At 43.1% G+C, this 27624-nt stretch overlaps 2 protein-coding genes across 4 annotated transcripts in view; one reads left to right on the top strand and one right to left on the bottom strand.

The window, feature by feature from the left end:
• Positions 1 to 12842, top strand: part of LOC117500303 (piezo-type mechanosensitive ion channel component 2) — an 80573-nt gene extending 67731 nt beyond the window's left edge. For all 3 annotated transcript variants that reach the window (XM_034153122.1, XM_034153123.1, XM_034153121.1), the window contains 8 exons: positions 394 to 541; positions 8252 to 8440; positions 8792 to 8884; positions 9129 to 9298; positions 9566 to 9685; positions 9829 to 9908; positions 10411 to 10624; positions 11221 to 12842. In XM_034153122.1, coding sequence (XP_034009013.1) covers positions 394 to 541; positions 8252 to 8440; positions 8792 to 8884; positions 9129 to 9298; positions 9566 to 9685; positions 9829 to 9908; positions 10411 to 10624; positions 11221 to 11473 — 1267 coding nt within the window. In that variant the 3' untranslated portion in view covers positions 11474 to 12842. The remainder of the gene's footprint in view (positions 1 to 393; positions 542 to 8251; positions 8441 to 8791; positions 8885 to 9128; positions 9299 to 9565; positions 9686 to 9828; positions 9909 to 10410; positions 10625 to 11220) is intronic.
• A 1015-nt stretch (positions 12843 to 13857) lies between these two features.
• napgb (N-ethylmaleimide-sensitive factor attachment protein, gamma b) lies at positions 13858 to 18745 on the bottom strand. The gene is made up of 12 exons (XM_034153168.1): positions 18591 to 18745; positions 17886 to 17953; positions 17711 to 17795; positions 17613 to 17630; positions 17489 to 17519; positions 17286 to 17395; positions 17035 to 17101; positions 16874 to 16944; positions 16505 to 16583; positions 16170 to 16249; positions 15874 to 16003; positions 13858 to 15022 (listed from the first exon to the last, which is right to left on the bottom strand). Exons 1-12 carry the CDS (start codon positions 18644 to 18646, stop codon positions 14888 to 14890), a joined length of 930 nt encoding a protein of 309 aa, XP_034009059.1. The 5' UTR covers positions 18647 to 18745; the 3' UTR covers positions 13858 to 14887.
• Between the last annotated feature and the right edge of the window lie 8879 nt (positions 18746 to 27624).

The raw sequence follows: 27624 nt of genomic DNA, 5'->3' as shown, positions 1-27624 counted from the left end.
TTTGGGCTTTAATGAATAATACAAACGTCTGGGTATGCAATTTAATTTATTTAATTTAATTTATTTTTCTGAAAGGGCTGTAAGTAATTAAGTATAAAAAAGGAAGTCGTCGCCACATGGCTGCCAGTGTTGTTAAGTCAAATAACTTGCTCTTTTTTCTTTTTTTTACTGTTTTTAATAGAATATAGGTGTTCATAAACCAACAAAAGTATTTTATTTTTATAATATATTAACATGTACATCAAACACCCTAGCTTATATTATTAGGCCTGTTCTTCTCTTGTACACAATTAACAAATTAGAGTGATTTACTGTATTAAGAAATTCAATCATACTTTTGATCACCTCGTTTATTTGTTAGCAGATCAACTGACAGTTGTGTGTTGTGTGTAGTTTCCGTATGGTGCCGTTCCTGACGGAGCTGCGGGCCGTGATGGACTGGGTCTGGACGGACACCTCGCTGTCTCTGTCCAGCTGGATCTGTGTGGAGGACATCTACGCTCACATCTTCATCCTGAAGTGCTGGAGAGAGTCTGAGAAGGTGTTTATCATTGTGCCGTCAGTGTGGAGAACCACTTTCAGAGCCAGAGTCTGTCATGGTGGAATTCATGCTGAAATGTGCTTTTGTTGAGCCGGATCTATTGTTTTTTTGAGAGAAAAACTCCCTCTGGAGGGAACACAGGGATTGTAGCCTTTGCAGAGCATTTACATGCACAACAACCTATGGGAGAGGGGAAACCACAAAAAGCATAACGTCGGGTTACGTATTGTAACCCTTGTTATATAAACACAGGCGGAGCCCTCTACTGGACTCTATGGGTACTACCTTATCATGCAAGCATTCACCTACTGAGATTTCTATAGACGTAGCCGGCCCCGGGGCGGGCCTACCTGAATGCGTGCGCATCTCACTTCCGTATAAAAGGAGGCCTCGCCTCCTGACCACCATCCTACACCACTCTTCAGCGAGCGGTATAGGACAGACAGTGCCCCCAAGGTAGAGGGCTCCGCCTGTGTTTATATAACAAGGGTTACAATACGTAACCCGATGTTATATCTCTCACAGGCTCCGCCCTCTACTGGACTCTATGGGTACAGTGGGCGGAGCCCCGATGTATGCACGCACTGTCGTCCAGCACACCGATCCACCTCACTGTCCCTGACCGGCTTTAGCAGCCACTGCGCCTCACTCACCTCTCCCTCGGTTGTAACCGTGGAGAAGTCCGGGCTGCGGCCGATAGAGCACACCCTGACGCGCTTGCCTCGCAAAAAAGTGTGCTCAAAAATAGTGCTGAGGACTCCCGTGCGTCTGCCCCTAGGCAGACAGGGAAAGTCCGCAGCCCTGTATGGGTTCACTATGCACTCTCCCTCCTGAGTCCCTAAAGAGCACGGGGAGAACGCAAGTGCCCCCTACGTCCCCCCACTCAGCCACTGACCCTGTGCAGAGTGTGTAGGGACAACAATATGGAGGGCTCTCCCCCTCCTGCCCCCAGGCAGGCGAGGGGAGCCCTTCAGCCCTGTAAGGGCCCAGAGCGCATTACATCACCCCGCGACCCTCCAGGGGTCCGGAGAAATGTAAGCGCATTTACGCCCGGGGAGGGGGTCAGATGCCCACTGACCCACAGCCCCCCCCCTCCTCACCAGTCCTGTGTTGCCACAGCAAGTACAGACGATGAGAAAGAGCCAGACATATCCAAGAGATAAAACTTTATGAAGGGGCCTGGCGTTGACCAAGACGCCGCCGTGCATATATCCTCCACACTCACACCGCTGAATAAGGCTGTTGATGCAGCCACAGCTCGTGTGGAGTGCGCACGGACCCCCATGGGACAGGCTCTCCCTGCCTGCTTGTAGGCGTGTGCAATGGTTTCACAAAGCCAGCCTGCCAGGCGTTTCTTGGACAGAGCTTTTCCAGTCACCCCGCCCCCGAAGCACACAAACAGCTGTTCAGTGCGTCTCAGGGTAGCTGTGCGCTCTACATAATATGCTAATGCACGCACCAGGCAGAGGAGGTGTAATTTAGCTTCTCTAGCCCCCCCATGGGGTGGAAGACTAAAACCCCCCAATTGAATAGCCCTCGACCTGAACTCACTCCTTAGGCTCTTGGGCACAAAGGAGGGGTTCGGTCTGAGTGTCGCCCCACTCTGGTCACCCCGAATCAATAAACAGCTCGGGTGCACCGACAGAGCGGTTAACTCAGACACTCTTTTGGCTGACGTTAAGGCAAGTAGCAATGCTGTCTTCCACGACAGTGCTTTCAGGGAGGAGAGCTCAAGAGGCTCAAATGGCCCCGTGACCAAGGCCTCGAGCACCAACGGCAGGTCCCACTGTGGGGCGGAGGCGTGCACCACCGGGCGCAGCCTCCTGACCCCCTGTAAAAACCGCAACATCAGTGGATGAGAGAAGGCTGACCTGCCGTTGAATCCCTCATGACAGGACGAGATGGCTGCTGCATACACCTTCACTGTGGAATGAGCAAGCCCTCTGTCCACCAGTAACTGTAAGAAGGATAAAATAGAGCCCAACTCACAAGATACGGGCTCTATTCCCCGCTCCTCACACCAATGCTGGAATCTCAACCACTTCGGCCTGTAACAGGCTGTGGTGGATTCTGCTCTAGCTGCCTGGATAGACTGAATAACGCTGTCAGACAATCCACCCTGTCTCAGCCTGTCCCTCTCAGGAGCCAAGCCTGAAGAGGACGGCCCAGAGTGGGTAACGCCCCGATTGCACCTGCCTCTTGAGACATCGCCCCCCAGAACTGGGGGATCGCCCAGGGCTGGCCCACCTTCATCTGTGTCATTTCTGAGTACCACGGAGCCCCGACGCGATCCGGTGCCAACAGAATGACTACCAGACGTTCTCGCCTCACTCTCCCCAGGAGAGGGAGAATGAGACGCAGCAATGGAAAGGCGTATAGCAGCTTTTTTGGCCATGGCTCGTGTGCAAACGCGTCCACCCCCAAAGGCGGGTCGTCGCTCAGGGCCATGGAAAACCACAGGGCACAGTGGCTGTTGCGCCGGCTGGCGAACAGGTCCACTTCCGCTCTCCCGAACTGGGCCCAGATCTGCTTCACCACCTCCGGGTGAAGCGTCCATTCGCCTGGCAGGGGGCCGCCCCTCGACATGAGGTCGGCCCCCCTGTTCTCCAGTCCCGGGATATGGAGGGCTCTCAGAGATAATGCCACCTCTGATGCCCATAACCACAGCCTCTCCGCTGTGGCCAACAAGGCGGCGGAGCGGACTCCGCCCTGCCTGTTGATATAAGCCACTGTGGTGCTGTTGTCGCTCCTGACCAATACATGTCTCCCTTGAATTAGGGGCATGAAATGCTGGAGGACTAACACTACCGCCCGTAGCTCTAGGAGGTTGCTGTGTCGTGTTTCTGTTAGAGACCAGCGCCCACCTATAGCCCTCTTCAGGCAGGTCCCTCCCCATCCTGTTCTGGATGCGTCCGTGAAAACTGTGATGTAGGAGGTTACCCGCCCCAGTGGAGACCCCCTCCGGAGGTGCCCGGGAGACCCCCAGAACCGGAGGTTGCCCTCCACTGAGGGGGGGATGGTCACCAGCCGCCGTTTGTGCCTCTTGGGATCCAAACGCAGACTGGAAAACCACCTCTGCAGGCGGCGCATATGCAGTAACCCCAATGGGACCACAACGTGAGCAGCCGCCATGAGACCCAGAGTCTGCATGACAGTTAAAGCTGTCACTGTTGCCCCCTGTCGCAGCCTGTACACCGCCCTGAGAAGGGACGTACGCCTGCTTTCTGACAGGGTGGCACGTAGCGCGTCTGCATCGAGCACCACTCCCAAATACAACGCCTGTTGGTGAGGTATGGGGGTGCTCTTTCCCCAATTGATCGCAAAGCCTAATTTGGTTAAGTGTGTGATCAATTGTGCTGTGCAAAACATTGCCTGTTCCCGGGACCCAGCCATGACTATGAGGTCGTCTATGTAAAAGAAAACTCTCATGCCCTGGGCGCGCAGCGGTTGAAGCGCTGTGGCCACACATTTGCTGAATGTGCGTGGGGATAGGGAATAGCCGAACGGGAGTCTGTTGTACTCGTAGGCTATCCCTTGAAAGGCAAAACGCAGATACTTCCTGTGCTCTGGCACAATCTCCACATGAATTGATTGATTGATTGAAAAGTTTATTAACAGCTTGTATATTGGGTACAGTACAGTACAGCTCAAAACATACAATTGTTAAGGGGATGCAGACCAGAGAAAGACTTTCGTCTTGTTTACATCAGGGTCCCCCATTTCCAATTCATCATATCATTTAAGACATATAAGACATATTTGACATACAGATGGCTTATTTACAATTTACATACAGGTGGTTTTTTACATACAGATGGCTTATTTACAATTTTCATTTTAGATTTCGTTCTAATACATCCTAACCGGACATTTAAGACATACCAAGTCTACAGATATACAGTTAGTAACAGAGTCTAAAATGCGAGTATATACATAGATGGGGGGGGGAAGCTGTCCATTGTACGACAGGTTGAGATTTGTACCATTACCGGGGCCAGTTTTGCAATGCTTTCCCCCGAAGGTGCTCTTTAAGAGAGGTTTTGAAGGTAAGTATAGTTTTACTTTCCTTTACAGTTGTGGGAAGAGCGTTCCACCTTGATGTGGCATAATTGCGAAACGTGTATTCCCCTTTTTTTGTGCCAAATCTGGGTTTTACATGATTTGTGGAGCTCCCTCTGGTGTTATGATCATGGTATTCCTTGACCTTTGGGAAGAATTTTGACATGTACATGGGTACCATAGAGGTGTAGTGGATCTTGTAGACCAGGCCCATTGCAAGTAGCTGTACTCTGTCGTCTACTCTAAGCCATCCTAGGTTGTCAAAGTGGGCAGAGGTGAGGTGGGTTCTAGATGAAAGGTCAAGCAGTAGTCTGACCAGTTTATTTTGCGATGTTTGAAGTTTTATTTTTAGCGCCTTGGAGGTGCTATGGTACCATGACGTGCAAGCATAGTCATAGTACCCTTGAATGAGTGCTCCTGCCAGAGTTTTCAGGGTGTTTTTGTTTACCAGAGAGGAGATCCGGTATAGGAATCTAGTTCTTTGATTGACTTTTTTTATTACATTGGATGCCATTTTGTCACAGGAGAGGTTTGCCTCAAGAATAGATCCTAGGTATGAAAGTATGCGTCTTTCAGGTCGATGGTGGTGAACCAATCGCCCGGCTGCACTAGCCCCATTAACTGTTTGATAGTTAACATGCGAAATTTCCTGCGGCAAATGTGAAGATTCAGGCTGCGCAAATCTAGAATAGGTCTGAATTCCCCTGTCTTCTTGAAAACCAGGAAGTACATGGAATAAAAACCCTTTTCCTTTTGCTGAGGATGCACCACAGACACTGCCTGTTTCTGCACCAAAGCCTGAATCTCTGTTGAGAGGAAACCCATCTCCTCCTGGGATGACAGAATTACCTCTCGCATGCCTCTGAATGGAGGTGGGACGCTGCAAAACTGGAGTGAATAACCCCGTTTCAGCGTCCTGTCCATCCACTCTGACAGTACACAGCTGAGTTTCCATTCCCCATAATATTGAGTTAATGGACAAGCCCTTAGCTGTGGGGCCGCAGCTATAAAGCTGTGATACTCTCTGGTGACCCGTTCCGCCGCAAAATCCCCCGTGAAAGGAAGATTTGCCCATGGAGGGTCGACACAGAAAGGGCCGATTTTTTATTGAGGTCCCTGAACACACCATCGCGCGCTCCACTCTAACGCTGTTCTCATTACCATGGTAACCAGCATTAACCGGAGTTTTTGTTGACGTAATGTGTTCACCTGAGGTCCCTGAACACACCATGGGCTCCTGAGAGAGCGCGAGCTCCGCCATAATGCAGCTCTTACCACTACGGTAAACTGTATTAATTGGAGCCTTTATTCTAGGCGTAGTGTGTTCCCTAACCATAATGCGCCGACTAGCAAGCCCCTGTACCCGCATAGCGCTACTATAGCACTTCCTGCGGTTTATCTCTCTCATCTGCGCATGCCCACTAGCTGTCTCCTTTACAGGAGAAATAACCGGGGTAGCGAGTGGGGAATATGTACAGTCAACAATGTGTGTGAGTGCAGGATTGTGAAAACAAATGACACTCAGACTTGGATACAGATCACCTTTTTCTTTATTAGTTTTCCTAATAAAAGGGACCTGGGCATTGAACAGGGAGGAGGTGGGATTCACCCTAGCGTCCTGGGTGGAGAGACCCGTTGAGACGCTTCCTCCCTCCGCCAGTCAGCTGCGTTTTGGCGGAGCTCCCCACCCGGCAGTTCTCTGCTGCTGCTGAGACTGCCGTGGCCGGGCAGCCCGCCCCCGTGAGTGCCGGTACGCTGGCCCCACGGGGTCGGTTGAAGAAGTGGAGGGTGCTACCGGCACGGGACCTTCGTACCGGCGTCTCTCCCTCCGTCTCACCGTTGCACTGCGCTCCGCCGCCCGCGGAGGACGCTGTGCCTGGGGAGAAGCTAGCGGCAACATGCGGCTTAGCTGCAGCCTCTCTTCCTCCAGACGGCTGAAACGCTGGGTGACCGAGGCTATAGACCCAAAGAGCCCTTCCGTGGAAACGGGGGCTCCAAGGAGATCTGCTCGGTCCTTTTTGGGCAGCGCGGTGAGTCCCAGCCACACATGACGAGACGTCACTGTGGCTAAGGACATCACCCGCCCGGCTGCGGTGGCCACTCCATGGATCAGATTATTCATCTGACCTATGCAGCGGTCTGGATAATCATCCCCGTCCTGAGACGGGAGAGCGGGGGCGTCTGCTCGAGGAGTAATCAAGGAGACGCCCAACACACCCAGATTATTAGCCGCAGCCGCCATCTGTGAACAGAGCCTGAACATTTTATCCAAATATTCCAAGGCTTCCCGGTCCCGCGGCAGCGGTTTCTTCCCCTCCGCCCAACCAGCTGATCGTGGCAACAGATGGGCCGCCAGGCTCTCGTCGAGGGGGGGCACGCCAGAACACACCGTGTCTGATCGGCCCTGCACCCTGATAATGCCCGACATGGATGCTATGGCGGCCTTCGTCCTCAATGGACGCCGCCATGTCGCCTCCACACACTGCCAGATGTCTGGCAACGGGAGCGAGACGAAAGCCGGCTGCGCCGGAAGCACCGGGCCGTAAAACCCCTGCCTAAGGCGGTTTACAGGCCTCGGTGGCAGCGGTGGGGGGAGCGGTAAGCCTACACGCTCCGCTGCCTGGGTCATCACCGCTGGGAAGTCCAGTCGCGCAGACCTGAGTGCTGGGCCCTCCTGGCTGTCGGACCCGGGGGTGTCGGACAAGGAGATGTCGTCATCCTCCTCCGCGAAGTCGACCACTCGGTCCCTCGGAAGGACGAATTCAAACGGCACGTCCTCCAGGTCGTCCATGTCCACCACCTCGAGGTCCACATCCTCTTCCTCTCCGCGCACCTGCGGGCCGAACTTCCTCGAGAAGTGCTCCGCACGATGCCGGCGGTTTAGCATCGGGATCGAACAGCAGGAAACACAGGCCGGTGTCTGGCCCGCTCCCTGCTCAGCATGATCCTGTCCCAGGCACTGGAAACACTGACGATGCGGGTCGATGCTCCAGGAGTGGCTCCATTTTCACAATATCTCTCTCTTTCTCTACTTCCTTTCTCCCACTTGTACGTCTCGGACTCAGTGCTAGGTTACCACCTCCGCTCGCTGAAGAGTAAAGGATGGTGGTCAGGAGGCGAGGCCTCCTTTTATACGGAAGTGAGATGCGCACGCATTCAGGTAGGCCCGCCCCGGGGCCGGCTACGTCTATAGAAATCTCAGTAGGTGAATGCTTGCATGATAAGGTAGTACCCATAGAGTCCAGTAGAGGGCGGAGCCTGTGAGAGATATAACAGGCCCTTTAACCTTCTGTCTTTTTAATGAGAATCTTATTTTTCTCTAAATCTAAAAGCCAGCAGACTGAAAAATATTCTAACAATTCAATCTGAACTAGTTTCCCCCTCAATATGATCTATAAGACGAGAAACAGCTGTTAGAGGGTCTACAGCTAAACAAAAGTTCGTATTCAATACCTTAAATACAAAGTTTGAAAAATGCTTCTGCGAACTAGGACTTAATTGCGTGATTCAAATCAACAAATAGGTCCAGGGATAGAAAACATGTTTCCATTCCGGAAAAAAAATGATTGAGATTTTTTGAAATACTACAGGAAAACCCTCTGTTTGGCCGAATAACACATCTTAATGTCCTGTTTCTGCGTCCGTCTGCAGAAATACCCCCAGCCGCGAGGCCAGAAGAAGAAGGCGGTGGTGAAGTACGGGATGGGGGGGATGATCGTGGCGCTGCTGATCTGCATCGTGTGGTTCCCGCTGCTCTTCATGTCCCTCGTTAAGTCCGTGGCTGGAGTCGTCAACACGCCGCTGGACGTGTCCTTTACAATCACGCTGGCTGGCTTTACGGTGAGCACAGAGTTTCTTTCATCAAGTAAATCAAGCTTAAACATTCTTGCAAAGTGCTTTACTGATACATCTCCCACCAAAGCAAAATCCTTTGTAATTAATCCTGCGTCATTTGAAAAGAGTTCAAGTAGATGTACAGGGAGTAAATACATCTGTGATTCATTGAAGTCCTTATTTTAATGGCTCGTCACTTTTTGATCAGTTTGCTTGATTTCTGGGAGAGAGAATCCAGAGGATTAAGATGATATTTTCTAAGCAGTGAGAATAATCTAGCTGCAGCGTTCAATGTATAATTTTTGGAAGACTTAGAGTGTAATTACTTAAATAAACAAACATTTCCTTTTCTCACAGCCCATCTTCACCATGAGCGCTCAGCAAAAACAACTGCAGCATGTGAGCACAAGCGAGTTTACCAAGTTTCATGACAAATACAAGGGTAACGCTGTGAGTATGAGAAATATAATTCAAAAACAAAGATGTCAGTTGTGTTGTGTTTGTAATGTTGACAGCATTTATGCTTAAATAACTGAAATGATTAATTTATTATTATTAACAATCAACCTAAAAGCTGGTGAAATTCTCCTTCATTGAGAGGTTCCTGCTCTGAGTCCCACCTCTGTGTGTTTGGCTGATAGTTCTACACTAAGTGGCTCAAATGTTTTAATATTGTTTATGCTGTGGTTATCAGGACGCCATGCAGTGGCTCGAGAGCTACTTCAAGGAGGACCTGATCATCGCAGAGCTGAAAGGCAGCTCCAACAGTCTGTGGACCATCAGCCCGCCCAGCAGGAAAAACCTGATCGCCATGCTGAGCAGCGAAGAGGAGTTCCCCATCACCGTGGCCTGGTCCGTGCAAAGGTAAGCACATGTTGTCCGTGAATGTATGCTTGTATCTACCCATGCTCGTAGAATTATATTACACTAGGGGGCTGCAATTTAATTACAAGACATTTTAAATATACAGTAACACATACAAGCACTAAGAAAAAAGGTCCTGCAGGAATATGAAAAATCCCTAAGCATACTTTTCTAGTGAACTTGTGTTGTTTTTATAAAGAGGCTGCTTGCACACCCGGTGTAGAGGTTAATAAGATGTTAAATCATGTTTTCCTTTCGTGACCTTAGAAACCTCAGTTTTGGTGCCAAGGCTGAAATAGCGTCAGGAAAGCGAGTGACCGATCTCGACAAGGAGACAAAGAAGGAGCTCATCGAGCTGCTGCACGGAAACAAAACCAACCCACGTGTGTACGTTTATCAACTCCTCAACAGATGAGCTACTCACTGCCTCTGTTGGTCGTCATTCAAATTGACAGCTCAGGTTACTCGAACATATTGAAAAACTGAGGAGCATAAACAGTTTGCAGTTAACGGCCTCTCTTCCTCTGCAGGATCATAAAAGAGATCTTCCCTCGTTTCATTCGAGCCCCCTCGGACTCTGAGGCCAAGTCTGTGGATCATCTGTATGAAGGTGAACATGATGGCAAGGAGATGGCACTGGACATTTTGCATAGTTTGTACTTGATTTGGTGACAGCAAAAAGACACTTACAGTAAGAGCCTCTAGGTCTTGTAGGGATAGAAGTACTAGAAAGGGAGTAATGTTTCCAGAAGGTAAAGCCTTTGCCGTCAGAATAATGGGAATAATCAGTTTTATTCTTATTACCAGAATCAGAAACAGGTTTATTACCAGGTAGGTTGACACGTACGAGGAATTTGACTTGATTTCGTGGTGCATACATAAAAGTAAAACAAACATTAAAAACACAGATAGAGAACTAGAAAAATATAAAAAATATAAAAAAATATAACAGTATTTACATAGAAATGGAATGGAATAAAATATGGAATAGAAATCGGCAGTAATAAAAAAGAAAACAGATATTGTTGTAAATTGTGTGCATTAATGTAATGCATAGTCTATGATGTGGCTGAGGTAAAGTGTTACGTTACAATATCTATTCCTCCATGCAGATAAAAAGATGTTGAACATAAGCCTGGAGTTGGTCCGAGCGCAGAACGACTCGAAGCAGATCCAGGAGTGGTGGATCGTCAACCAGACGGAGCTCGGCCCCATCACCAAGAGAGAAACCCCCAAAGTCCCCCCCAAGGATGAACCCAGCCTGGATCTCTACGTGTTCAGCGACCAAGTCAGCCCCCCCAGCCTGGGCTTCCTGGCTGGATACGGGTACGTGGGGATTTAAAAAAGAAAAAAAAGATTTGTGGTGCTTCGGTGTTAAAGTGAAATATCTGTGTTTATTATGAGAAAAAATAGGTCATTATCTAAAGCTGTGCAAGTAGTGAGAATATCAAGTTCTGTTGGTTTTTACTTCAAGTGTAATAAAAAAGTGATTTGTATCCAAGATGATTCACAAGATGGGAAAGCAGCGAAACATCATTAGATTTAAATACTGCAAGATTTCATCAAAATGTAAAGGAAAAATATGTCACATTATAATGTCTAAAAACAACTCGACCAATGGTATATATTTTGTTGAGCTGTGCACTTAATCTATTCCACATTTTCCATAATTTCCAAACCCAGAGAAATCTCAGATTTTTATCAAAGGTGTGTTTTCTTTGGTCAGGGATGATTTCTGTTCATACATTATGACAAAACTATCTTGGAGAAAAACTGATTTTTTGCATTTTTTTGTGTTTTTATTGGTTTTCATAACCGATTCCGTTAGTTGTGGTGAGGAGGAAACCTCTCTGGATAATTTGGCTCCCGGTAAAACCAAATTCTACAAATGATCCAATGTTCTTTCTGTCTTTCCTGTCCAGGATCCTGGGCCTGTACGCCTCTGTGGTTCTGGTCATCGGCAAGTTCGTACGCGAGTTCTTCAGCGGCATCTCCCACACCATCATGTTCGAGGAGCTGCCCAACGTGGACCGCATCCACAAGCTGTGCACGGACATCTTCCTGGTGCGAGAGACGGGGGAGCTGGACCTGGAGGAGGACATGTACGCCAAACTCATCTTCCTCTACCGCTCTCCAGAGACTATGATCAAGTGGACCAGAGAGAAAACGGAGTGAATCTCAGCGAGGGGACGCTAACGGATGAATTGAGCAGCGATTTTCACCTGCTGAGGGAGCACAAAGTCAGCCGAGGACCAGCTCTGTCCTCTTCCACTGAGCTCTGACGGCAGAAATACAGTGTTGGCTCCACACTAAAACAATTGCAGCAACTATTGAGGACAGATTTGCCGGTGCTGTATTTATGTCGCTAAACCTGGCTCTGTTTGGCATCCAGAGGATAAAACGGCAGCCGGTTGGAGAAGGAGAACTCTTTTAAGACAATTTTACTAAGTTATAAAAAATCTTAATGCTAATATAAAAGTTTTTACACACAAATTACCCTCATCGCTCCTCATGCCTGCCTCATGACTTTCACAGTTGCACGGTCGGCGGAGAGAAACTGGCTGCATTCATCTTTAAGGGCTTCCCATTTACAAACAAGTGCACAATAATGTCACAATAATGACCACATGAGCACAATCTCATATTTTCTCCCAACTGAAACGCTTGGACTGTGGGAATGTGCAATATTGAGTTCCTCCAAGATTTTGAGGGATGTGGACCAAGAGAAAAAGGGCCGGGTCTGACCAAGAAACAACCTTTTTTTTATTATTAAAGGTCAGAGGCCACAAGGGAGCCTCCTGAAAGACACAAAGCATTACAAAACATTATCAGACAATCTTTAATTGCCTTATTTTGTTTGTGTGATAAGAACTGTTATCAACGTATCTTTCTCAGGAAGAGCTGTTTTCACAGATATTCATCGTATGAGTTATATGTTACAATATGTAGGCTTTGATGGATCTTAAAGATTGTAGAGAAAGTATTTAAATGGCATGACATGTAATGTGGATATTGTTGAGATGGACTGAGTATAGTTACTGCACAGGGAAACATTTTAAAGGCTGTATTTAGAAAGTAAATTGTGGACTGTTTTCCTCACAGAGATTTATTGCCAATCATCCATATTCTGAATCTACAGGTTGGCGAAATAAGAGACGAGCGGAGGGCTGTTTCTGAATCAGGGTAACGTGCACTAGGTGGAAGACTCCTGCACAACACTTGTGAACCTCTCGCTATTTTTAAACATTCATACTCACGAACACTGGCGCGTTCAGTCATCAAGGAAAAACACGAACAGAAAAAAAGACTTCTCACAAGAAGGGCTGAGACACGAAGCCCTTTGGTCCAAACTATGCATTAGAGGACATTGTAGCATGATAGAAAAACTTCATTATTGCCATGACTAATTTTCATTACATGTACATACAAGTTACAGGGGGACAGGTCACGGTGGAATGAAATGTGAAAATGTACCTGTGTGTTTAAGGCGATGTTATGGTATGATAGAGGTCCAAAGATCTGCGAATAAATCATGTGGAAAGGTGTCGAGTTTTGAATTCAGATGCTGTTTGCTTGTGGGAAAGGACTATGAGTATGTGTATCAACCTATCAACACAATGAGTTTCTTTCATTTTAAAACCGAGAAAAATCCATGATATTAACACTAGGTAACGTTGCGTTTGGTAGCCTGTAATGACGTTAAATCCACTTTGAGCTGTGGTTATCAAAGTACGTTTTATTAGGTTTAAAGCCACATTTCTTCTCAGAACACCGGCATGACCTCTAATGTTATTATCTCAAAGCTTTTCAATTTACATGAATAAATGTTCACTCATTACATATCGGTGTAAATCTATGACATAGCACTATGGTGACTGAGAGCTGTGACCTGAATGTCTGTGGCGACATTCCCAGGAAAAATCACAAATAATGGTGAGTACATTTTTAATCAACTATCAAAGGTTGGTTTACCGGAGCCTAAGCTAAAGACTCACTCTTCATCTCACTTGTGTGTGAAGCTTTGTACTCTTGCTCATGGACGCGGGAAGGGGGGGGTGCTGAGGGGGCTGCAGCACCCCCATCTGCGAAGCTCCACTAGCACAACCCCCCGCCACACGTCAGTTTCGCCGCTGCGAGATGCTACTAGCCCCGCACATTGTTCCATTTCTATAAAAGAAGCATCAGCTCTATTTTATCTGTATAAACCAGTGGTATACTTACTGACTTTTAAGCTACACTTTGGGTAAAAAACAAAATCAAGGAGTAGTTTCATTTTATTTTCACAGATTGTAACGTTAATGTTCACCAAAGTCCAGTGGAGATTGTTTCTAATGCACAGATGCATCTCAGATAATCACAGGACATCAGAATAACCGTGTAAATATGCATTAAATATTTGGAGAGCATTAGCCTCATTCAAGATAAATAGGTTTTAGGAAGCTACTCCGTCATTGCATGTCTGTCGGAGGCCATTTTGGAGCAGACTGCAGCCGCTGCGAGTCTCACTGATGTGGAAAATCTTTCTGCTAACTCGTTTAAGAAAATGCACAGAGACCATGAAATACCACACAATGGAAATGTTTATTGATGCATGTGTGAAGTTTGGAGATATGCTTTTGAGGAATATACAAGAAGTGGGCCACAGCATAAATAAAAAATGTAAACAGTCCCTTTATCACCTTTTGGTATCAGAATAAGTTTGGCTGGCATGTGATTTATATCCTCCCTAATTAAAGGCTTCTCACATTTAAGGAATTAGCAATAAGATAACTCACAGAAACACAAAAGCAGCCTTAACGGGGACATATGTGGGGGGAAATGCATTGAAAACATCACTGCAGGGTCCTTTTACATGTTTAAGTGCTTACATGTACTGTGAAAAATTGGAAATAAAGACGGAGCCAAGACTATTTTAGGATTAAGGTGGACAAAAACACACACACCTTTAAAACAGTCAACAATTGGCTACGAGCTGCGCCGTCAGGAACTGTACTGTTCCTTTACTTTTCTTGAATAAACTGTATCGCTGAAGATTATAGTTTAAATCTGAGTTTATCTGCAAATGAATACCTTTTGATTTTGATTATTAACTATTGCATTATTCCAAACATGCATTAACAAACTGATTGCATATTGTTCCAGTTACATATTCAACAGGCTGCAGCCATGAATACTGAATAATTTAACTCTGTACAAATAAACACCTATACACTGATCAACTCATTAGACATATTTAGAGTATTTCTGATTTGAATATACCTATATCAATCTTAAGACTATTCACAAACAATAGCGCAAAATGTACAGCGTCACAGAGACCAGAAATAATAACATTTACATACGACAGGCATTATTGAACATTGAAGAGTTTTCATTACACAGAGGATCCACCTCAAAGGAAATTAAAAAGGCTGCTTAAACTCGGGTGGACTCTTTGCAACACCGACTGTTACTGATGTTTTTAAATAATTTATTTCTTAATTTTTGCACAATAAAGATTTAACAGCCGCATACTTGGCCTTAGAGCTGGAGAATTTGTCAAGGTTTTTAACTTGTAGAGGGAACACGGTAGACTTGGCTCTCTGGAGGTTAACACAGCCCTCCCTCATAATCATCCTCATCCTCTGCTGGCGCTCCACCAGCGCCCCCTTGTGGTGCGGCGGCAGCCTTCTTCTTCTTTGCTCCGCCCCCGGGGACCCTCAGGGAGATGGCCAGCTTGGCGTACTGTGAGGGGATAAAAAGAGTCGTCAGATATCAGATCCTCAAGATGTATTTTCTCCATAAGCTTCTTGCAGTGATTGAAGCACATGACGCTTTTTCTGCAGAAGTTTTACTGAATTATTTCACATGAGATTTCTGTTCATTTCTGTTCCTTGGACAGTCATTAGTCCTGATGAAGCAGATTGGATACGTTTTTGAGTGTTTAACCATAATAAATCATATGTAAAGCCTTGGATCTATTTCTCTAGGTTTATCAAACTCAATTTCACACAAGGAAATGAGAATCCCGTCAATGGCCAGACATGTTTAGTTTATTGACATGCTTTTATTTAATCGAAAAACTAAAATGTGTGACTATATATCTCATATGGACTTCTTACATACAATTGGACAAACATTGTTAGCCGCAGTTACTGTCTTTTTTAAGTTAAAGTTGCTGGTCCTCCCAAGAGAGATGACTTTGTGTCTTTAAGTGGATCTTTCCACAGGAAGAACAGTGCTTCATTATACCATTTTTATTTATAGCTTCATTGTGAAATCTGACTTTTGTGTGAAAATGAAGAAAGTGTTTTAGCGGCGAGGGTGAGACCACAGGGGAGTAAGTGGCATTAAACATTTAACCATCCAGAAGACAATGAACAAAGCAAGACAAGGACAAATGAAAATCATAATGACATAATAACTGTTGATCGGTTTGTCCATTTTTGACGGTATACAAAGAGAAAATCCATAGAAATAAAGCTGTCATTTAATATAAAGTAATTTTTACCAGAATTGTCCCATACTCCTCTCTGGTTCTCCCCCCCGTATTAAAAAAACATATTCAGAAGTACTTATGGATCACTAGTACTCACGTCATTGTCCATGTACTTCAGTAGAGGCGAGTTGCACACGCGGTAGACCTGATCCTCGTCCTGCTCGTCGTAGCCCTGCAGTAGCGTCTCCATGGCGACGGAGTCCTCACTCCCACTGTACCCGGGCAGACTGGACGAGACCAAGAAACACATCATGTAAAGACCCTCGTTTTTAAGTGTTTTCACGATGTCATGTGGAGGGTAAACGATCTCCAAAGAGAGCCTCTGCATCTGATCGACCATCGACTCAGGCCACAGATTACAGAAACGAAAGAATATGGTAAAATAAAACGTACCTGTAACTTTCTCTGACACATTTATCAGCTGCTACGTAGTCCGCTCTATGGAGATGAATCAGCACTTGAACAGTTGTTTTCTGAAGAGTGAAAAACACAGACCAACACATATGTTTACTCTATTTCTTTTAGGAGCACCTGATCTTTTTGTTACCATGTGACATATATTCAATAATACACAGTGCTGTGTTTAGACTGCTGTTATATATTGATCAGCTGAGAGGAATAGAATAAGAACTGAGTTGCCTATCTGGCAAATGTATTCTAGAGGTAGTATATAAAGCTTAATTAAGTTGCTAATGAGAGATCTAGATAACATTAGCATTGTAACCCACCTTGAAGCACATGGGGAAGTTCTCAATATCTTTGTACATGTTCTTCTCTTTCAGCACAGCGACGGACGCCTCATCCAACCTGGTGGGTAAAACGAGAAAGTGAGGAATGATGAACAGATACTGTTTAAGATTTTTCATAGTTGCAAGTGAATATTTAAAAACATTTGAGCCATCAGCTTGTAAGCCTTTATTTATGAGATAGATCTCAGTGAGTTATTGGAATAAAGGTTTGTGGATAAGTCCATCACCTTGTTCCGTACATAAGCATTTGCTAAAACAGGACAGCTATAATCCTGTGTTGCATTACACCACCTAGCATGTGGCAGCATTATCATCACCGTCCTTCCATATATATCTGTATCTCTTTACCTTCTTAACCTGACCAGGAGTCTGGAGGCTTTCCCCAGCATTTCCACTGCCTGGCGCAGGCGATCCTCATTCTACAGAGAGAGGCAACGTGGATGTTTATCAGCGGAACAAAATAAAAACAACAAATTAAATTATTAATTCAGGTTTTGTTGGAAGGTTACCTCAAACACGCCAGCTGCCTTCTGATACAGGTCCACAGCTTTCTCTAGATTGATGGGCTCTATCAGTCTGAAGAATAAAGGAAACGGTTAAGAGGAAAGCAAATGTGCAAGTATTAAAAAAGATTATGCAATGGACAGAGATATAGTCCCAAAGATGTGTGTTAATGTAATGCATACAACAGAAGATGTTCAATCTAATGTTAAATATCAATTTTCTTAAGTGTATTCAAAAATAAAGGGATGTTTTTTACTTTCCAGCGCGGTCCAGAGCCATGGCAGCGGTGTCAGGAGTCCCGTTCTCCATATACATCATGCAGGCTTTCTCTATTAAGTCGATGGCCTCCGGCATCTTCTTTTGCTCCTGATGCAATGCAGACACAGCAGAGTTACAATTCTGCTGCAGACGCGTTACCTACGTCTACCTGCTAGAGTTTCATGTTAAATCTGCACATACCTTCATCATCATTCCTGCCTGTTCAATAGCCCTGAGGAAAAGAAGGAGAATTTGTATTAAATAAGAGTTCTAATGTTAGTTGCTGGCTTAGAGTAATAACTAGGTCATACAACTTGACACTTACTTTGCAGCATGAAACAGACTGTAGGAAAAGTTAAGGAAATAACAATACAGACAAAAGTGCAGTGTCATGAAACTGTGATCAGAGTACAGAGAGGATACGTCTTGTTTTCTGTTTGATATTCTGCTTCCTTCAAGTAAGCATCCGTTGCTTGTTCATACTGCTTTGCATTCTTGAAGCACACAGCTACACACAAAAGGAGGGACATGTTTACACAGTTAGTAGTACAAATGTGGTAAAGGATAGCTATAAATAAAGAAATAACATTGATTTTACCTGCTTTGGCATATTCTGACGCAGCACTGTCAAAATCAGGCTTCCACTTAGTCAGACTTGTCTTTAGGCTAAAAAACATGACGATAAGAAATATTAGGAACTAAAGGATCACAGGGTCCACTATTCCCCAGATGAATATCCTCTCAATATGACATATTAATAAGAGATTTGAATGTTGTAAAGTGTAACATGTTGAAATCATCCACCCCCAGTTTACAGCCTAAAGGTATTATACTGCTTGAAACCTATGCACACAAATTCGATGCAAGATATTTGTCTTTTTACCTTTATATGTATAAACTGACTTATCAGATTGTCACCATTTAAGCTGCATTTTAAAACATATATCTCAATTCATTATTTAGCTATTTGAACTGCGAAGATAGCTATTACACATGTATTACAATGTGTATACTAATAACATGGACCATGGGAACATAGTGATGACCCCAGCAAAATACAAACGCCTGAATCATAGCAATTTTCATTGTATTGACATTCAACAGAAAAATACACAATTGCAGCTTATTTATTGTATATTATATCGACCTATAATGACGTGACGATGCAAGATTTAGTCATTTATGCCGCATAACCCCCGGTGAAAATGCCTCAGTGGCCTTTACTGAAAGCTAACATCAATAGTAAAAAACAAACGGCTGTTTCCTGTAAATGATATAAACGACATTATGTATCGTAACTCACCATTTTTCAGCTTTAGCTATATGCTCATGGGCTTCGTTTATCTTCTGAGCAGCCATGCTGTCGTTAACTCGAAGAGGTTTAGCGATTTGTTATGGATAAAGAGCGATGTTGTATCGTCGCTGTTTGGATTAACAGGAACTCCTCTTCGGCCGCAACGTCACAAACGTCATCCGATGTCGCAGACTACGGGTGCCGCAGAGGACACGATGCAGCAGGAAAGCGAACACACTGGCTACTGTGATTTGTGTTTTACGAGACAGAAATACAGTAACTTCACCCACTTTAGGTATTTGCTGTGCGACAGAATAAAGCACGACATAGCAGGCAGCTAAAACATGTTAGGTGAACAACTGCAGGTGGAAGAATAAACAAAAAACATAAAACAATAGGTACATTGAAACCAAATGCACAGCCATTGTATTAATCATACTGTTTAAATAGCCTTGTGACACCAAAACATCAGCTTCTTCCATTATAGATTATGTTTCTACAGATTTGTATGCCCCATTTAAAATATATTGATCCTTTATTTTTTAACAAATTGTACGGTGTCCTTGGGTGTCATGAAAGGCGCCTAAAAATAAAATGTATATATATATTATATATATATGTATTATTATTATATGGGCAACATATGATCTGTCCTCACTGCCAATATAATCCCCTAAAAGTGTACACACAGAGACATACACTTACATACTGCACTTTATATTCATTCATTTTTATTATTATTTTTGCAATATTTTTATAGTTTACATCTTACAGAACACTTGAATACTATTGTATTATTTCGTATTCCATTGTTTTGCCAGTGGAGCTTAATTTATATGTATTTTAATTATTTAAATACATATCTACTAACACTTGTTTTGTTTTGACCGATTCACTCTCTTGAGCACTGCTCTATAGAATATGGGCCTGCTGTCTGACAGCTTTTAAAAATCTGACTTAATGGCAACATCTGAATAAAGATTGAACAGCCCACAATTTGCATCATTTTAGACACAGGTTAAACAGGTTTTAAACACTGGATGAAACAATGGGCATACCTATACAATTGTCAGAGCAGAATCAAAGAAGTTCATAACACCTGAGAAGCAATGGTCACAACAATCCTTAGATTTTTTGGCACACAACTGTTTATAGTTTCAGGTCTTCTTTAGTTTAATGCAGTGGTTCCCAAAACTTTTTCAGTCGGGCCCCCCTTGGGTAATTGGAAATATTTTTGGGCCCCCCCAACCCGGTTCCCATCTATATTGGTAGGATTAATTGTATATTGTTGTAAAAACATTACATTTTCTCTGCTAATAATAAGAAGATACAAAGATCCAACTATAATTTTATATTTTATTATGGATTACACATGAACAAAAGTGCTTGTAATAGATACAGTGAATTAATTTGGCCTAATTAAAACTAGTAGGCCTTCTTCCCTGAGTAGTAGATTTTTAAATTCAAATTTCTTTAAGGAAAATATATTAATGAACACTTAACTACTATTTCTACTGCAGGTTGCAAACGATCACATCACTATACCATTCCTATTCCACACATAGCCTATCAATGACTTGAGTGTAATTGCTTTCCCTTACAGATCTTCTCAAACCGGGGCTGTTGTTTTGAGACTGCCACTCTCAGTTCATTCTCAATGTTCAGCTTTGATCTGTATTTCGTTTTGGTGGCAGCAACAGCAGAAAAGCCTATCTCACTCACACAAGTAGGAGGTTGCAAAAGGCAGCAGTATGCCCACAGCTCTCTGGCCAATAGGCTAGTTGCACGGGATGACGTATTTCCATTTCCGGTTCATTGAGTGGGCGCTTGTAAACAGCCAGCCAGCCGTGTCTCAATTCAGGGGCTGCACCCTTCGGAGTACGCAGCCTACGCGGTCCACGGAGGACCCAGCCCACGTAGACCGGGTAGGCTGGACCGAGCGGCCTACGAAATGAGACGGTCTAGCCTACGGAGCGCTTCGTATTTATGTCACGTGATACGCGCTGTTCGGTTGCGCTGCTCCAGCAGCCTGCTAGCAAATTAGCTTACAAGCTAACTCAGCTGAAAAGGATCCAGAAACTTTACTTTTACTTTTACATTTTTTGGAGATCACCGTCGGCGATGAATTAAAGAGGACTATGGCCAGGTAAATAAGATGAAGCTGTTCCTTTAGCCCCCAGTAATGTTACATTAGTAAGTTAACAAGTAAATTATATATAGCTGATGTAATTTAATCATATTATTTATTTAAAATAAGTCTTAATTGTTCTGTACTAATAAAACAATATGTTTTTTAAATGAACCAAAGCATGTTGTATAGATTGATTCTTAACAATATTAGTGTTCTAATCTTAATAGCTGTGATCATAACAGTTTATATTCTCCTTCTTCCCCTAAACCTGCCCAGATGATGTCCCACTGACCCCAGGTCAGCACCTCCAGGTCCAGCAGCACCGTGATCCCCCGCTCTGCTGAAATACACAATTAAACATTTTCTATGACCTATTTTTTGTATTAATAAAATTAAACTGAAGACAGTTTAATGACCTAGAGATATCCTATTATTCCACTGCTTATGTACACATGTTGTAAATAATGGTTAAAACCTCAGTAAATGAAATAAACAATGTGTTTAACAATTACAATTTAATATTGTATTTTCATCTTATCACAAAGTAGAGGTAAGAATATATCCATCCTCTCTCTGCAGCTTCATGTCTTCTATTATTATAACTTTCATCATTGAGACAGAGGAAATCAATCATGTTATTTAACATCACCAGCAGTAAAACAAATATCAGCAAAAGTGTGTTTATGCAGTTGTTTATTTGTATTATATGTGCAGCAAGTATATAGAAGCAGTTGTTTGGGGAATCAGACAGACTCAAGCTATAATCGTTACATATCTATTCAAAGAAAGGACACATACAAAATCATATTCTGAAACTATAAGACACACAAGTATGTAGGACGGCAGTAAGCAGAGGTCTGGGTGGAGGATGTTCCTGATCGCCGTTTTGCTTTCTTCAGCACCACGGGGTGTCCAGGTGGATGGCAGCTCTGTCCTGATGATCCGCTGGGCACTTTTCAGATTAGGGGTCCTTCTCCAGCAGATCCATTTCTCCAGAATTTTACTAATTACAGAGAAAAACAAGAGAAAAATTAAAAAGTGAATTAATCATATTAAACACAGGGTTGCAGAAGTATTATTGCAAAATGTAACTAAGCATTTCAGAGTCAGACAAACAATCCCTAAAGGATCATTTAAAATGATGTACTGTTCTGGTTTTTAAAAAACTAAAGAGATGAAATGACAGTCACACGTGCATCCCTTTGACAGCACTGCACAAACTAACATCAAGCAAAAGGCTGCTGTCTATTTTTGATTGTCTTATTATTATGGGATTAGGATACATTAAATAAACTTTAACCTTATAAAAGATGATCAAATCTGGTGGAAATATTTAAAATAGGCTTTTCTTTTAGCCCTACCTCAAAGCAGCATGAGCTGAACACAAAGGTTGTAATGTTGTCCCAAAGTTTAATAAACAGTAAAACATTGCAACATGTCAGAGAAATACATAAAGCTAACAGCAGCTACACGTCAGGGTAGCCTTTTATAAATCCCACCGTATTGTAGGCTATACCGGTCTAAATGTTTTCACTTTGGTCTATTTATGTAATATAAAGTATAACTTATCTATAACAGAGCCACGATCTCTGTATGACTTTAGTAAACTTCTGAATTGAATTAAAAATAAGTGTAAACAACAGTGCAGTACGTCCAGCTAGCTAGTTAGCGTCACATATTTATCCGTATTATTTAACGAAAATGTACGTTTTAATGCCCCTTGGGTTTGACGTGTGTGACGTTAGTTAATTTAAAGTAAGTTAAAACCCAATACTCACATTTATTAGTGATTCCTCCGCTTGCTGCTGCTTTTAAATCCACTCTGCTGGGGAGACCGGAAGCCATTTCATTTGAAAAAAACTCAGGCCGTGTCTCAATTCAGGGGCTGCACCCTTCGGAGTACGCAGCCTACGCGGTCCACGGAGGACCCAGCCCACGTAGACCGGGTAGGCTGGACCGAGCGGCCTACGAAATGAGACGGTCTAGCCTACGGAGCGCTTCGTATTTATGTCACGTGATACGCGCTGTTCGGTTGCGTTGCTCCAGCAGCCTGCTAGCAAATTAGCTTACAAGCTAACTCAGCTGAAAAGGATCCAGAAACTTTACTACTTTTACATTTTTTGGAGATCACCGTCGGCGATGAATTAAAGAGGACCATGGCCAGGTAAATAAGATGAAGCTGTTCCTTTAGCCCCCAGTAATGTTACATTAGTAAGTTAACAAGTAAATTATATATAGCTGATGTAATTTAATCATATTATTTCATATTTAAAATAAGTCTTAATTTTTCTGTACTAATAAAACAATATGTTTTTTAAATGAACAAAAGCATGTTGTATAGATTGATTCTTAACAATATTAGTCTTCTAATCTTAATAGCTGTGATCATAACAGTTTATATTCTCCTTCTTCCCCTAAACCTGCCCAGATGATGTCCCACTGACCCCAGGTCAGCACCTCCAGGTCCAGCAGCACCGTGACCCCCCCCGCTCTGCTGAAATACACAATTAAACATTTTCTATAACCTTTTTTTTGTATTAATAAAATTAAACTGAAGACAGTTTAATGACCTAGAGATATCCTATTATTCCACTGCTTATGTGTACATGTTGGAAATAATGGTTAAAACCTCAGTAAATGAAATAAACAATGTGTTTAACAATTACAATTTAATATTGTATTTTCATCTTATCACAAAGTAGAGGTAAGAATATATCCATCCTCTCTCTGCAGCTTCATGTCTTCTATTATTATAACTTTCATCATTGAGACAGAGGAAATCAATCATGTTATTTAACATCACCAGCAGTAAAACAAATATCAGCAAAAGTGTGTTTATGCAGTTGTTTATTTGTATTATATGTGCAGCAAGTATATAGAAGCAGTTGTTTGGGGAATCAGACAGACTCAAGCTATAATCGTTACATATCTATTAAAAGAAAGGACACATGCAAAATCATATTCTGAAACTAAGACACAAGTCTGTAGGACGGCAGTAAGCAGAGGTCTGGGTGGAGGATGTTCCTGATCGCCGTTTTGCTTTCTTCAGCACCACGGGGGGTCCAGGTGGATGGCAGCTCTGTCCTGATGATCCGCTGGGGTTAGGGGTCCTTCTCCAGCACCACGGGGTCCAGGTGGATGGCAGCTCTGTCCTGATGATCCGCTGTGCACTTTTCAGATCAGGGGTCCTTCTCCAGCAGATCCATTTCTCCAGAATTTTACTAATTACAGAGAAAAACAAGAGAAAAATAAAAAAGTGAATTAATCATATTAAACACAGGGTTGTAGAAGTATTATTGCAAAATGTAACTCTAAGCATTTCAGACAAACAATCCCTAAAGGATCATTTAAAATTATGTACTATTCTGGTTTTTAAAAAACTAAAGAGATGAAATGACAGTCACACGTGCATCCCTTTGACAGCACGGCACAAACTAACATCAAGCAAAAGGCTGCTGTCTATTTTTGATTGTCTTATTATTATGGGATTAGGATAAATTAAATAAACTTTAACCTTATAAAAGATGATCAAATCTGGTGGAAATATTTAAAATAGGCTTTTCTTTTAGCCCTACCTCAAAGCAGCATGAGCTGAACACAAAGGTTGTAATGTTGTCCCAAAGTTTAATAAACAGTAAAACATTGCTACATGTCAGAGAAATAAATAAAGCTAACAGCAGCTACACGTCAGGGTAGCCTTTTATAAATCCCACCGTACTGTAGGCTATACCGGTCTAAATGTCACTTTGGTCTATTTATGTAATATAAAGTATAACTTATCTATAACAGAGCCAAGATCTCTGTATGACTTTAGTAAACTTCTGAATTGAATTAAAAATAAGTGTAAACAACAGTGCAGTACGTCCAGCTAGATAGTTAGCGTCACATATTTATCCGTATTATTTAACGAAAATGTACGTTTTAATGCCCCTTGGGTTTGACGTGTGTGACGTTAGTTAATTTAAAGTAAGTTAAAACCCAATACTACTCACATTTATTAGTGATTCCTCCGCTTGCTGTTGCTTTTAAATCCACTCTGCTGGGGAGACCAGAAGCCATTTCATTTGAAAAAAACTCACTCTTCCCTGCGTGCATTGCACCCTGGGATATGGTAGGCCGCGGAGTGTACATCAGATGTATCCTTCAAATTGGGGAAAAGTAGGCTGCATTTGTGGGCCGCATTCGAAGGAGTCTCGTCTTTTTTTTAAATTGGGACAGCCTTCTTTCGGCGGAAGTGACGTATGCGGTCTACGAATGCACCCTTCGAAGGATGAAACCCCTGAATTGAGACACGGCCTCACTCTTCCCTGCGCGTATTGCACCCTGGGATATGGTAGGCCGCGGAGTGTACATCAGATGTATCCTTCAAATTGGGGAAAAGTAGGCTGCATTCGTGGGCCGCATTCGGAGGAGTCTCGTCTTTTTTTTTTAATTGGGACAGCCTTCTTTCGGCGGAAGTGACGTATGCGGTCTACGAATGCACCCTTCGAAGGATGAAACCCCTGAATTGAGACACGGCGTATTTCCAAGCAGTGTTTGTTTACAATTTCTTCCCGCGCCCCCCTGCAGTACCTCCGCGACCCACCGCCAAAAACCGAGAGAAGAAGAAGAAGAAGAAGAAGAAGAGGTGAGTGGATTAAACACCTGCAGAGGTTTCATTAAGTGTATTTACACCTGTTAGCTTAGCTTACAGTTAATCACGAATCAGAAGTTATCTTATTTAACACAACAGCTGTAATCTTGGAAGAAAGAAACTCACAAAAAAACTTTAAAATGTGCGCCAAAAATAGTCTCATTGTCTTTAAATAAAGGCTAAAAGCTATCGGCTAACAGCTACAGTCTAAAAGCTATCGGCTAACAGCTAAAGTCTAAAAGCTATCGGCTAACAGCTAAAGTCTAAAAGCTATGGCTAACAGCTAAAGTCTAAAAGCTATCGGCTAACAGCTAAAGTCTAAAAGCTATGGCTAACAGCTAAAGTCTAAAAGCTATCGGCTAACAGCTAAAGTCTAACGGCTAACAGCTACAGTTATTATTCCAATTCGGCTCTGGGTGAGTAACAGTTGATTTGATGCTCAGGTGACTTTATGTTAGTTATTTATTATACCAGTTGTCTTTAAGACAGTTTGAGTTGTTGTGTTGGTGCTCTTTACCATAGATATGGTTTTAAATATATGCTAACTAGCTTATTAGCATCGCCATTCACCGTGACGTAGCATTTTTCCCATTGAAATTAATGGGGTTCTTCAGTTAGCAGCTAACGCTAAGCTAAGCGACGGTTTAGCTCATTAGATAAATAGATATACTTTATTTAAATCATTATTTATCTTAAACTGGGAAATGATTGTGTCACAGCAGAAGTGTTTTCAGGCATTACACGAGTTAAACATATTTAAAAGATGCAATAAGATATAATAAAAATGAAGCATTAGCAGCAAGTTTACACACAGGACACATATCACTAGAGTATCTAAATAATACACAATATACAGAAAATACTGTATACATGGAGTACATTAAACAGTCTCCCTAGCTAATGTTTGCTTTCTTAGTGATAGTTAATGACACAGATAGCGTTATAACCGTGGTTCAAACAATCATTAATGTCACTTTCTATGTGAATAAAGTCATTTTAATGAAATAAAAGTGAACAAACTGTGAGCTGTAAGTTAGAATGTAAGTTGCTACACAGATTATGATGAATTATATCTAAATATTTGTATTATATTAATAATAATTGGTTTCTGTTAGGTAACTGTGAGTTTCTCCTCTTCAGTGAAGCAGCTTTATTACTGTCTCCTATTGTCGCAGACAAAGTAGCATTACATGGAAATACTCAAGTAAAGTAAAAGTACCTCTAAATAGTACTGAAGTACAGTACTTAGCCGCGTTCACACCAAGTACTTTCCTGTACTTAGTTCCGGCACTAAGAGCCCCGGCGCTTTTAACCCCAGGGCACTTAGTACAGATCGCGTTCACACCGGAGTACTTTTCCCTGAGGGAAGATTACGCAAATGAGCCGCTGACGTCACTTCTTCTTCTTCTGCTTTGGCTTTACTGGCAGGCCACAAACCACTTCACGGCGAGTACAGTAGGTAGCGGTATGCACCTTAAAGTTGTTTGCAATCCGCTACAAAACAAGAGAAGAAGAAGAAGAAAAACTTCCCGCGTATACTGCGACGCCCACCCACTCGCTGTACATTAGGCGTCTGTTGTTTACCTTCCGACCTCAGACATGATGGAGATGGAGTCGACTGAAGTTGTGCTGTTTGTGCTCATGTTATACAGCTTTGTAACTGAGTTAATGCAGCCTGAGCAACTTGTGTACAATAACAAAACAAGCCGAGCACGAGTGGTGGTGGAGAACGCTTTTGGCAGACTGAAGGGCAGGTGGCGGTGCTTGATGAAAAGAAACGACTACAAGATCACAATCCAGGTGGCAGCATGTTGCATATTACATAACCTTTGTGAAAGTAATGAGTACAGGGACGAATGGACTGCCTTACCGGCGACCCAGCTTTATGAGGCATCTGAACAGCGTGTCAATTGTAAACATTTTGACAATGTTTCTCTTTTATTTTCCAGTCAAGACAGGCAACATTACAATAGTGTACAGTGTGGCAATATAATAACAATAAACTGTGCCAGGTGTGTTGTATGCACAGTAAATAGGCTCAGCAGCAAACCCACCGTTATTAGTATATATATATATCTTCCTGAGACCCACTGCATCCGTCTGCCATAGACACTATGGAAACATAAATGTTAGTTTCGGCCCATAGTGGACTCCATTTTGTGTTGTGTAAAATGGGGGGGGGGGGAATTAAAGGTTTGCAAATCCCCATGTCCTCCTCAGAGGACAATCATAAAAACATTTAGTTTTAGGTCAAATAATATTTAAAATTATATAAATGA

Source organism: Trematomus bernacchii, unplaced genomic scaffold (assembly GCF_902827165.1).
Source record: "Trematomus bernacchii unplaced genomic scaffold, fTreBer1.1, whole genome shotgun sequence".
In the NCBI taxonomy this organism is placed as follows: domain Eukaryota; kingdom Metazoa; phylum Chordata; class Actinopteri; order Perciformes; family Nototheniidae; genus Trematomus; species Trematomus bernacchii.
This window is presented reverse-complemented; position numbering and strand designations above follow the sequence as displayed.